This window comes from Thunnus albacares, chromosome 7, assembly GCF_914725855.1.
Source record: "Thunnus albacares chromosome 7, fThuAlb1.1, whole genome shotgun sequence".
NCBI lineage: Eukaryota > Metazoa > Chordata > Actinopteri > Scombriformes > Scombridae > Thunnus > Thunnus albacares.
The window spans coordinates 20,508,756-20,521,613 of NC_058112.1; the positions used below are offsets into that span (position 1 = coordinate 20,508,756).

The 12,858-nt window shown below is 38.4% G+C and overlaps 1 protein-coding gene across 1 annotated transcript; it reads right to left on the bottom strand.

The window, feature by feature from the left end:
- Positions 1 to 7,575: 7,575 nt before the first annotated feature.
- On the bottom strand, positions 7,576 to 12,831 carry LOC122985900 (intestinal mucin-like protein). Its single transcript, XM_044356908.1, has 19 exons — positions 12,573 to 12,831; positions 12,301 to 12,464; positions 11,982 to 12,156; positions 11,627 to 11,877; positions 11,269 to 11,452; positions 10,966 to 11,176; positions 10,649 to 10,824; positions 10,407 to 10,476; positions 10,124 to 10,224; positions 9,985 to 10,016; positions 9,714 to 9,891; positions 9,505 to 9,609; positions 9,364 to 9,404; positions 9,106 to 9,228; positions 8,910 to 9,008; positions 8,680 to 8,808; positions 8,536 to 8,575; positions 8,330 to 8,453; positions 7,576 to 7,900 (listed from the first exon to the last, which is right to left on the bottom strand). Exons 2-19 carry the CDS (start codon positions 12,445 to 12,447, stop codon positions 7,690 to 7,692), a joined length of 2,397 nt encoding a protein of 798 aa, XP_044212843.1. The 5' UTR covers positions 12,448 to 12,464; positions 12,573 to 12,831; the 3' UTR covers positions 7,576 to 7,689.
- Between the last annotated feature and the right edge of the window lie 27 nt (positions 12,832 to 12,858).

A 12,858-nucleotide genomic window follows, 5' to 3' on the forward strand; every position in this document is an offset into this window, starting at 1 on the left:
TCCCAATAAAGTCAATACAATATTTACTGAACTATTCAAAATTATAATAATGCAAATAACGAAATGTTAGCTATATGAACATAGACTTTTGCATTAATATAATACTAATAACACTTTTAAAAAAGTAACAGAATGTAAAGAAAATCATACATACATACATTCAATTAATAGAATCACAAGGCCAAGTTAAAAAAAAAATTAAAGGAATATAAATGTCCCTATGTTGATGGGGATGTCACTCAACCACTGCCTAAAAGGTCCGACTTTATATGCTCAAGCAGTGCTTTCAACAAAACCTGCATTATGTCTTTTAAAACTGTGAACTGTTCTTTTTGCATCAGTCCAGTTTGTTGGTGTCTCATAGCAAGGTCATCTGATAACTTGCATCTGGATCATGAATAGCACAGGATGTGCTGGTAGTACTACATCCTTGATTACTGTCATCCTCTAGCTACAGTGTCAACTTAAAGTACATGAGGTGTAGCAACTTTTTAACAGAATTGGGCAGGGGTGGGGTGACTGGGAGTGAGAGATGCTTTGCTGAACCATGGTGCAAAACACAATGTTAGAGATCTTTTATGTAATTATGAGAAGTGTAAGCGAAGAAAAAGACATCACCTGCAATAGTCTGACTCCATCTCCAACTTCGATTACTTTTGGACTAACTCAAGACTGTTCAGAGCTGATGGTGTGCACCCAAATTGAAAGGGAACAAAGCAGTTGACTGCTAATTTCATCCAGTTTATAATCTTTAATTCTGATATGCACCACGGCAAGACCCGATCCAGACCTATGTGTCTCCCATCACTACATCCAGTTCTAACAGTGTGGGTCCTGCCACTGTGTGTTCTGACTCTCAAACCCAGTCTCTGGAAAACTCTAGCCATAGCAGGCCTGACTCTGCCACAGCTAACAACTCCAACTATTCTGCAAGCGTCTTAAAGTTTGCACTTCTCAATGTCAGATCCCTTACTAATAAAAACTTCATTATTAATGATCTCATAACATCATATTGGCTTGATTATATTCACCTTACTGAGACTCTGCTCAATGAAACTGGTAGCAAGGAACTGATTGAAGTTTCTCCATCTGATTTCTCATTTTCACATTTTACCAGGTCAAACAAAAAGGGTGGTGGTATTGCTGCCTTTTTTTCAGATATTTTATCATGTAAAAGTGTCTTATTTGGTTCTTACTCTACTTTTGAGTATTTAGCCCTAGTAATGAAATCTGCATATCCCTGTCTAGTACTCACAGTTTACCACCCTCCAAGGCTTAAAAAGGCTTTATACCTGAATTTGGTGATCTTTTATCTAAAATAACTATTAAACTATTAATAGTAGTAATAGTAGTGGTCAAGGAGTTGTTCCCAGACATCACTTGATTATCAAGTCTCTACCCAAATGTGTATTTTCTTCTTCAATTCACACTTTCTTTGTGTGTGTGTGTGTGTGTGTGTGTATGTGTGTGTGTTACAGGTTATATCCATAGCCCACTCAATCATAATTAATTTCAATTAAAAATTAGAATTTTCCTCCTCCATTGGTGGAACAGGCTGAGTTGCAGTGGACTACATGATATTAGTGGTTTTCTAGTGTTAAGTAATTTGCAAATTTGCATACTTGAGGCCGGTGATCAAAAGACAAAATTCAAAACCAAAGGAAGACAAATTAAAACAAGCAAGACAACAGTTAGTTGTCGCACATCTTTTTCTGGGCTTCCGGTGCCTGTAGTGCTCCTCTTCTCCTCTTCTCCTCTTCTCCTCTGCCGGCGGCTTTGGGTGTTCTGGAGGGTGTTGTGCATCTTCTTCTGGGCCTCCAGTGCCTGCAGTGTCCTTCAGGGGAGGAGGTCTTTCCCAGGGGTGCAGCCAACATTGGTGGGATGCATGGGCCCAAGTGGGACAACATTCACTCTTGACTGTTGTGGTGGTGGTGAGCTGGTCGAGTTGGAGTCTGGACCAGCAGGGTTTCAAGGCATTCGTTGGTGGAGCTCTCTGATGCAGATTCAGTCTTGTGGTTGGATGTTACGGCATTGTTTTTCCTTTGGAGGAAATCAGATGGTGTCTACCTAATAATAGGTTAGCTGAACAGTTGAGGTTAGGTCACAAAAGAATGAGATTGTTTTCTCACTCGTTGCATAGGATTACAATTTTGGGATATTTTTGGCACAGAAAGTTGAGATGGTTATTTCTGCAAGTTCAGACTCCTGGCCAATTTTAGAATCCATTTATCTCAACACACATATAGAAAACATTCACATTCACAAATTTTCACTCTTATGAAACTACAAGTGTTTCTAAACATAAACATCTCTACAGAGAAACCTTCACATTCACCCATACACAACCACACAGCAAACTTACTTAAAATTAGGATGGTGTCACCCTTCTCTGGGACTCCAATTCCACAGACCTCCAACAATACACAGCAATAGTAATTAGGTTTTCAAAAGGACCCTTACCTCTGAAATTTGGATCTGGTCACTGGTGTGTTTTTGGTCTGGAAAAAGAGTCTCCGTTGAAGATCTGTTGCCATCTGGGTCACGGCACCATTTGTTGAAGAAAATCACTCAAGTCCTTGTTCAAAGTTTGCTGTGGTGGAGGCGATTTAATAGCATTCCAGAAATGTGGTGAGCTTATTGGCACAGAGCTGATCTGATACAGTAGACTGACCCAGAGCAGAAGGGATGGAAACACTTTATACTGTAAGATCAAACAATTGGTAACCAAAAGGTAGGGAGGTAGGGCATTTGTATACAGGATCTTCCTGTAAAAGCAGACTAAAAACATATCTTTTTTGCAAGCTTTTAGTAAGGTACTGGGTAAAACCTTCTTTTTAGAAACAGTATTATTATTGTTATTTCTTTTAACAATGATAATAATAATACCTTCTTACCCTACTCTCTTATTGTAATACCTTCTCACCTCCTAATTTTTTATGCTGTCTTATATGTTGTTAATAAAATGTTTTTTTAATATATGTAACATCTTCTTATTTTATGTTTTATCTTATTTATATATGTAATGTTAATGTAATGTTATATATTTTGTCATGTATGATCTTTACTTGTTTTAAGCACACTGAGTTTACGCCTGCCATATGAAATGTGCTATATGAATAAATTTGACTTGACTTGACTTGACTAAGCTGTAGTCAGCACCAGGAAGTTGACTACAGCTTGTTTAACAGCCACAGGTGTCACTAATGAGAAGGAATTTCTGATTCCTACATACAGAACCTTTAAACAGTAGCTTTTCTAAGTGAACAAAGTGTTTGACAATGCTTCTCATATTCACATAGAACCACAACTACAATTGTTTGCCAACCTGCTGAACTACCTGGGCCATAGACTAAGAAAACTTAAAAGTTACAGTATTATTCAAAAATGAAAATTATTAAATATAATAATTTATAATGTCCAAGGTGGTGAAGCAGATTTGGGCCTGGTTCGGGAGGGCGGAAGTAGATCTGTTGCCAACCGGCGCAACACCCACTGTCAACTGTGGCTGTCATTCAAGACAGCTTTGCTGCTTGCTCTGACCTCAGCTGAGAGAGTGTGTGAGCTAAGCACCCTGTCAGTTCATCCCAGCTGCATGTTGCTCTATGGTGACCGCAGTGGAGCTACTCTGAGATCAAATCCCTCCTTTTTTCCCAAGAACATATGGAGTTCTCTCAGGTCAAGGGTAATTCAATTGGTTGCATTTTGCCCACCACCCCATGTGGGGGACACTGATCTGGTTGTGTGGTCATGTTAGGGTGACTGTGAATTTAGATTCTCTATATGTGTTATTAACTATAATTAACTACCAACTAAGTCTATATATGTCATTGAATTAATTTGATTTTTATTATTGCTGTCTTCTTTTAAAAAACTAATCTAAAATAATTTTGTTCATATAGTCAAAAATAGATGTACTGAAACATTCAAGTTTAAGTGCTGTAGCACGATAGGTAAGTTCTAGCTATTCATCATAAACACTATAAAGCCAGCTTCATTATTCAATGACATGTATTCAAACACCTTTGGAAAGGTTAAGACTGGATGTTTTTCTTCTTTGCATCATTCTTTTAATATTTATTCAACCACAGAGTATGAAATCTTATTTGGGGCAATTGTGAATAATTGTAGTAATATTACTGGAAAATACTGCAGCATATTTTTGTATTTTTTATTTTAGTTTTGTTGTTCTATTACATATCTGTTATGCTTCTATGTGAAAGCCTCTGCTGTATTCTGAAACAATACTTTGTTTAAACCACCTGAGTGACTGTCAGTTCAGCTGAAGTTTGTTTAAGGAATGACAACAAGCGTTGGAAGTTAAAAAGTATTGTGTCAATATGGATTCCAACATCTCAAACAGTCCTGCCTCTAATCAAAACTGTCTCAGGGTAATATGACGCATCAACTGTCCTCCCTGAATCAACATAACACATGCTGTCACGGAGGAATAGATCTTCCTCATCATGCAGCTGTCCACCTGTGGAACTGGCCCAAAGCAATGTTTGCCTTTGGAGGAGCTCCTACCTGTGTTGCTATTTGAGAGCATGCAAAACATCTTTACATTCCGCTTTCATTTCCAAGAACCCCTGTTAAAATAATGAGTAAACAGAATTTAGTGAGCAGCATTTCAAGCTTTAATAAATGATGATCCCATAGCTGGAGTGATTAATAACTGTTTTGCACAACTGAGTGCTCTGTTTAAAAATAGTTATTATGAACTCATATCAGTGGGGGTGGGGAGTTGTTCACATGGTTAGAGTGAACAGCTGGCGGGTGCAGGGTGACGTTCCTAAGGGTTGGGCCTGATACAATGTGCACAATGTGTGCATAGTGCTTATCTGTATTTAGTGTCAAGTATCACCACTGTATTGAATAATTTACATTATATGTATCAGCATTAAATTTCTTGTTTCAAAAGAACGGCAGGACCTGAGGCTTTGGTGACGTTTTATGTTGTGTTTATGCACAGCCAGCAGAGGGAGCCCAAGGATCATATTGGTATCTTAGGTCTGTAAAGCCCCTTTGACACACGCAGTCTATACCTGAAATGTTCAGGAACATTTCCTGCATGGGGTCATGTGTGAATGGGAGCAGGGATCTATATTCAGGGGAATTTGTACCAGCAATTTCCCACCTCAATACCTAGTAGCCTTTCAGGGAAAATATGTGATGTATGGCTGTGATGTGAATGAAAGCAGGGAAGGGCATGTAATGGGCTACGTCAGTCTGATGAAAGACGCTTTCACGTGGAGTGAGCGAACCAATCACGAGACTCTGCTGAATAGCGACTTTGCTATTTTTTGAATGTTTGAATATTTTAAATAAAATGTTCACATGTTGTGGTGTGAAAATAATGTTTAGTAATCAGAGCGACACAAATGCATCACAACAACCAACAAGTACTTTGTATTTATTTATTGGGTAATAGTAGAATCAGTATAATACAATATATTTATAAAACTGCAACACACATTGTTTAAAAATTCCAGCCCTCATACAAATATTGTCACTACACAGCCATTCGAGCTTGTGTCAGTGGACTTCCTTCATCTCGACAAGTGCAAAGGCGGCTATGAGTATATATTGGTAGTTGTAGATAATTTCACCCGCTTTACGCAGGCAAACCCTACAACATCCAAGTCTAAGAATATTCAATTATTATCCCCTCAAATTTGGATTTCCAACACACATTAACCACGACCAGGGGGGCGAGTTTGAAAAGCCGCTCTTCTCACAACTGAGCAAATATTGTACCATGGCTGGATCGAGGACTACCCCTTACTCATTTTACCCATTTTTTTGAGTAACCCACCCCCTTTACTCATTTTACCCTATTTCCTCCGCCCACTCCCTTACAATGTTGGGGTCATTACTCAAAAATGTAATGCATTACACATTACTCGTTACTTTTTTTTTTTTTAAAGTAATGCATTACTTTACTTAATTACTCCTTGTGAAAGGTAATAATTACACCACTCGTTACATTACTTTTACATTACTCCGCAACAACGCCTGAGATGCATTATCGTGTAATTGCCAGTTACCTATATAACGTTAAACCTTACATATGCCCACATATCAGAGTAAATCCCTATCTTAATAAGGAGGATATACAAAAGAAAAAAGTTTTCCTGCGTGATGATGGTGGCCGTCCGTTCCCTGTTATCGGTACTTTGAGGAGTATGTCTCTGAAAGACAGAGATTCCACTGTAGAAACAGGCAGCATTTCCTCTATTATGTACGGACGATGCTACAAGCATATTCATCTCTGCTTTTGTTAACGTTACCTGTTGAAAATCAAGCTTTGGCTGTTTGGTTGGGGTCGGCATACACTCGGCTTGAGCATCACTCTGGGTACGGGATTCTTTGGTTTCTAGCTTTGTGTTAGCATGTTGCCTTTGCAGGTGCAATCACCTGCACAATCTTGTCTTTTCGCGTAACAAATTCGAAGTAATATCCATAAAATGAAATTATGTATTGCACTGTATTGATTTCAACTAGGTGTACCTAATAAACTGCCAATTGAGTGTATTACATCTGTGTACCAAAATGTATTTTAAATGTCTTTTTGTTGGTATGTTTTTTTTTCAGAAATAATTTGAGCAGGAGATGCCATGACCTGTGCTTGAGTGCCACTAGATGAGCAGCAGGTGACTGAGTCTGGCCCACTGCTAAAGGTGCACACACTGCCTGCACTAGTGAGTCAGCTGTGCTCATGTAGTTACAGAGACTTACAACTCATCAGCAGACTGTGGTGCTCCAGGAACAGCCTTAGTTACTTCACATGAGGCCCAGTTTATTATAAATGAGTGAAAAAAGTAATTCTGTTGAAAGACTTATAAATATTGATGTATTTTGTTGATTATAGCCATTAAACCTAGTCATGACTTTTTTAGACACAGATTCCAAAGATACCAGATATCCCTGTCTGAATTTTGCGGAAATCTAAGGGTGTACAAGATATCTAGAATATTTGTATTTGATATAATGATGAAGCCCTAAAACTCATAAAAATAAATTGAATATTTTACTCAGCATAAACATCATACAGCTTCAATGAAGTGCTGGAACAAGCTGATACAGAATATATAGCATATGATACTGTCAGTGTGAAGTAAAATGACATCCTAAAAGAAGTAAAAAGGGAAATAGGGGTTAATATTTTCACTGTTCACTTTATTTTCCAGCAGGAGCTCAAAGTAATGTGTCATCAGCTTTAGATGTGTTAAACTGGCTATGGTCAGGTGATAACTTTACTGATCGCTTAATCGATATGGTAATTCAGCTGTGGTAAAGGTTAAACATTAACATTATTACTATCCAAAGGATCCAGAGATGCGTGAGTTGTCTGTTACTTGCCGTCATTCATAGGGAGGGAAAACTGCATTTCCAAACATAATTATTTTTAGATGAAGTTTGGCAAAGAAGTCTGCTGTGTCGTTTCTGGGCACCACTCTGACATTCTAATTTCATGTTGGTGGTCTGTGTGTTATTTGCTGATCAGGCTATGGATCAGGCACCATGTGTTTATTTGAATTTGCTTAAACAAGAAAATAGAAAAGATGAGACATGAACATAGATGCATCTTTTTATTTGATCAGTTGATAAATGCCTTCTCTATAGTGTCAATTACAGAGATGCAATGATTGTTAGGGCAATAGGGGAAGAACTTTCCATACAGATTTTCAATTACACCAGTGTGAAGCTTCGCCTCTTGCGAGCTGGATATACTGTAGCTGTGGTGCAGTCTGTGTGGCGACAGCCACACTCCTCCGCATGGATGTATGTGTGAGGAACCACTTCTCCATTGAGACATAGCAAGTCAACAGTGCGATTGCTGTAGCGTGTCTCCTTACAGCATGTGCAAGAATGCCGCATAGCACCTGCTGCTCTAGAGTACCTGAAGAAAGCAGAGGTGGGATTAATTAACTTAATCAATTAACTTGAAATTTTTACAAACCATACCAGTGTTTCCCCTAGGTTGGGGAAGGGGGAGTGGGGGGTGATTAGCAGCTGCTTATGCTTACACTTACGCACTGCCCTATTCCTTTAAAGGAGTTAAGCTACCTGCAGTTTCCCAGGCAACAACACGGACTATTATTTACATGCTATTGATTTTCGAATGAATGGGTATTTGGCATCATTTTTGGCATTAAGAAAATATTTTTGGCCTGGTGGCCCACCAGGCCTGTACTATCATAGGGGGAACACTGCATACCTAAGCATTTTTAAAATGTCCAAATGTTTATGGTTTTGTGACTTTCCAGAGGAATGAGAAATGTTCTAATATTGTATTTTTATTATTCTTATAATGTAATATCATCCTTACTTGGTGAAAGTGTTGCAGGATCCCTCACAATATGGAACATCTACCTCCTCCTTAGACCAACAGCCCTTGTGCATAATGTGGATTTTCATGAATTCTAACTTGCAGGCCTTCTCCTTCTCCACACCTTTTCAAAAGAAACACACAGTTAGCTTGTTTTATGTAATTACATTCTATTCAAAAGTAAAGAAAATGTCAAAGATACTCACAAGTTTTACAACAGCCATTTGCTGCAGTTTGAATTGTGCCCTGAGGAGGGGAATATACAACATCAATAGAGTTTCTTTCATAGTAAATTTTTATTCTCAAAGACACAGTCAATCCAGATGAATTTGTTGAAAGTGATAACTTACAGGTTGGCAGTTGCTCTCCTGGAATTGCGGGCAGACAATGTGTGAACGCATGGTTATTAAAGTCTCACCACTCTTAACACAGGTGTAATGCTCACACATATTCCCAGGTGGTGACCAGGTTTCTCCTTGCTGAAGAGCAGGAGCACATGCAGATATCAAAATACTGAGATACTTTTGGCTATTAAACTTGAACATGTAAAGGCATAGCCAACAGAGACGATCCAACTTACCGGCAATAAATGTTCGGTATCATTAAGATTTAAGACACAGTGTGTCTGTACACACCTCCCACAGCATATATCTGAATCCGTTTCCACATATTCATAACCCTGAGAAAAAAGGAGGAATAAGTCGCCAAGTCCAGTTTTACAACTTCACTCTTGTAATTTTTGTGTACATGAAAATAATGGATGTAATTTCTCATACCTTGTCACATTTTTCTTCACATTGCAGAAGCTCACAAGTCATTTTCAATAAACTGGATTTGGGGTCCACCTCATTGGTACAGGTACAATTCTCACATAGATTCCCAGGAATTGAAGCACCAGGCTAGAAAATAAAGAGGAAATGTGTTCAAACTCATGTTTTCAGCCATACAGACCTTAAAGTGCAGCAAAAATCATTAAATGACAAAAGTGATATATTAATGAATTATGTGACAAACTTATTCAACAACTTATTTACCTGGTATTCAATTTGTTTGTGGACACAAACCCTCTCAGGATCTAGAATGAAGACGTGAGCCAAGTCAATGAAAGTCATGCGAAAATATCAATGCAGTCATTAGAGTTTATATGAAGTTGAACTGTGAATTCGAGCACTCACCACATGTATGTTCTGGACAGCATTTTCCCTCTGGAACACTAACAGTTGGCCGATATCCAACTGGACATTTCATGATGTTGACTGGGCAAGTATTGCTGCGACACTCTGTGGAGATGATAAAATGGTGAGAGTAAATAGCTAACAGCCACCGTTAAAAATGGACATAAATGTAAAGCATTCTGAAAGACAAATGATGCTACATGTCTTACGGCAGACATAGGAAGTACAGCAGGGGTCTGATGGACTAGTTTGGTTGACAAGGACGAACCCTGGACCAGTGCAGCTTGTTAGAGGTGGTGCTGGGCACACCTTATGCTTGCAAGTCACAGTCTTGGTGGACTCATCACAGATGCAGTTTTGGCATTTGTACTCAAACCTTTCATTTACCTGAAAGAATAAACCACATTAGTGAGTTAATTGTCTCTTGCAACAAGTAAACAACACAGCTGGGATTTTAACTGAGTAGAAGACTTGGCTCACCTCACGAGGAATGCCCTCAGGATCAAGACATCCTGTTGGGAAATGAGCATTGTGGAAAATTAACAATCCCGTAGGACTTAATGAGTGATATGAAATAAACAGCTTAATGATAAGACTAGAGGATATACACCACACTCACCACACTTATCAACACATATGCCGGACTCCTTGTTGAAGAGTTTCATTCCATCAGGACAAAAGCAGCCCTCAGTTGTGAAGTTCATGATTGGATCAATAGGACTGTAAAATGCAATCATAAAGAACAAAATCTATAAAAACAGTTGATGGTACTCCTTTCAGATGTCTAAAAGACAATTGATTTAATACATTGTAGTTGCCATTGTCCATTATGATCCTAGTCTCAGGAAATACGTGTACAATAAATCATAAAATGAATACACTTCATTTTCGTTGAGACTTACTTGTCTTGACAGGTTGGCTGTTCTGCAGGACCACATGCCTTGTAAACTTTGTTTGATGGGCAGTCACTGGCTGTTAATGAAGAAAAGAACTCAATATAATTGGTTCTACATATTACCTACGTACTGTATATAATAAAATGTAAAACAGCCTGTTCAATGTGTGTTAAATGTAAAAACATGAGTTGCCCCTCCTGACTCCACTGATCCCAGCATTTACAGTAAAATAATTAGGGGGTGCTTACCACACATTGTGGTGTGGTTCCTCCAGTGCACACAAACTCCAGCCTGCACACAGGCAGCAGCATAGGTCTGCAAACTTGTGCACTGCACCGCTGGGTTGGAAACATGGCAGCTATCAAAAACACAACCTTGGTAGAATTTGTCAGGAGCGACAAGGGGATGGCACTCTGCAAACACACTGTGGGAGTAAAACACAAATCAAAACTGGATGAAAAAAAACACTTCATATTTTGATAAAATGAAAAAGCTGAGAAAAACTGCAAAATATCAAAGTTATGGGGATAAATCAACACCAATAAATGGATTAGAGAATGTCTACCTGCTCTTAAGCAGATCACAAATGGAGTCTAGCTTGCATGGAGATGAGATTTGTGGGGATTCAGGTATGTCGGTGGGGAGTACAAGTGGTATGTTACAGTTGGGTTTGTGAATGTCTGATGCAGGCCAATAGTCAGCCATCACAGCACAATTTTGCAGCAGCCGGCCTCCAGGTAACATGCAGTCATCAGCCTGGTTGTTGTTGCATGTTCCTGTCAGCAGAGTCACATAATAGTTAATATAATTGTCTTATCTCAAACTAATGATTTAATAATGTGACCACTGGAGAGAGAGATGATTTTACCACAATGGCCCTGTGTATTGTTGCCAAAGTATTGATATGGAAGGGTCACACTGAAGCCAGTTATTCCAAATGTAATGATCACTTTTAGGTGAGAGATCTCCAAAACCATGGTAATGCCAGAATTCATGATCTTCACACCTTGTTGTGAATAAGGTAGTTTCAGACTTACTCCATCTATTAAAGCCTAAAGGGAAAAATATGATAACAAAAAATAATATATATATAGTTTGACAAAAGGACAACGATCAATCATTGCTATTCCATCTACATTGTCAATAATGATCTACTCAAAGTTAGTCTGGTGAGTTTAAGGAATGGTCATGAGATAAGACTTTCACATGACCATATATTGTTTTACCTCCATATCTGCTTCTCCAAAGTTAAGGTTATGATTCTTGAGTGTGATAATTTGTGATTGATATAATATAATTATAGATCGCGGACAGGAAACATCTTCAGTGGGATCACAATAGACATTATCAATATATATCTTCAAATTATATTTTGGTGACATCTCTTCCATCAAAACATAAGTACAGTTTCCTTGATAACTGTAGAAGAGTCCATCAAATGTGATGTAATGAGGATCTCCCCAGCCTTCACATACACCTGAAAAGAAACAAAAAAAGTTTGAGGTTCTAATCAAAAATGTATTTAACAGGAAAATATAAACATAAATATATCATATATCCTTTTAACCAAGAATAACTTACAGTCACAAGCGTAATAGTGGCAGCAGTAATTCTCATCATACACAAGAACAGGTTTCTTTCCATTGGTACAAGTGATGGGTTCAAGGGGTGGACATTCATAAGGAATTATTTCAATTGTATTGTTCTCAATGCATCTTGCTAAGGTGCAGTTGCACAGTAAGAATGTCTCATTTTGCTGGTGTAAAATGAAAAAAAGAGAGAAAATCAAGCATATTTTGAAGTATTTAGCAAAAAAGGAAAGGTTATTTGTACTTCTCAAGTACTATGAGTATAACATAAATAGTATGTTTTGATGTGCTAGATAAATTAAGATTCTTACTGCTACACCCCATTCAGGGCAGTCAGGTACAGGTTTGGGTGTGGGTGTAGGAAAAGGCGTCGGCCTGCAAGGTTCAGTCTTGTTGCTAATCTCACAAATATCAGAACATATCATTGTGAGACATACACCTGATCCAATGTGTTCCATGTCAAGTATTTTCTCCCCTAAAGGTGAGGAAAAAAAGGAATACTTGAATAGACAGTGGTAGATCTTTAAAAGAAACAAACTCATATAGCTTGTTATAGACATAATAACTTTATTTACTTTCTTACCTGGCTTATATTGCTTTCCATTAACTACACAGAAGCATTGTGTCGTGGAACTCAGTGTGGTTATTGTTGATGGTGTAGTTTGAGATGCTGGGGTTGTCTGGGTGCTGATAATGGGGGCTGTTGGTGGATGCACTGTGGATGTGGAACCAGTGACAGGTGATTCAGGTGTTGTGGAAATGGAAGTTGTCCCACCAGTTGTACTAGGAGGTACAGAGGTCGGAGATGTAGATTTTGTGGTCGTGGTTGGCTCCTCTGTTGTGGTTGGGGTTGGTCCCTTAGTTGTAGT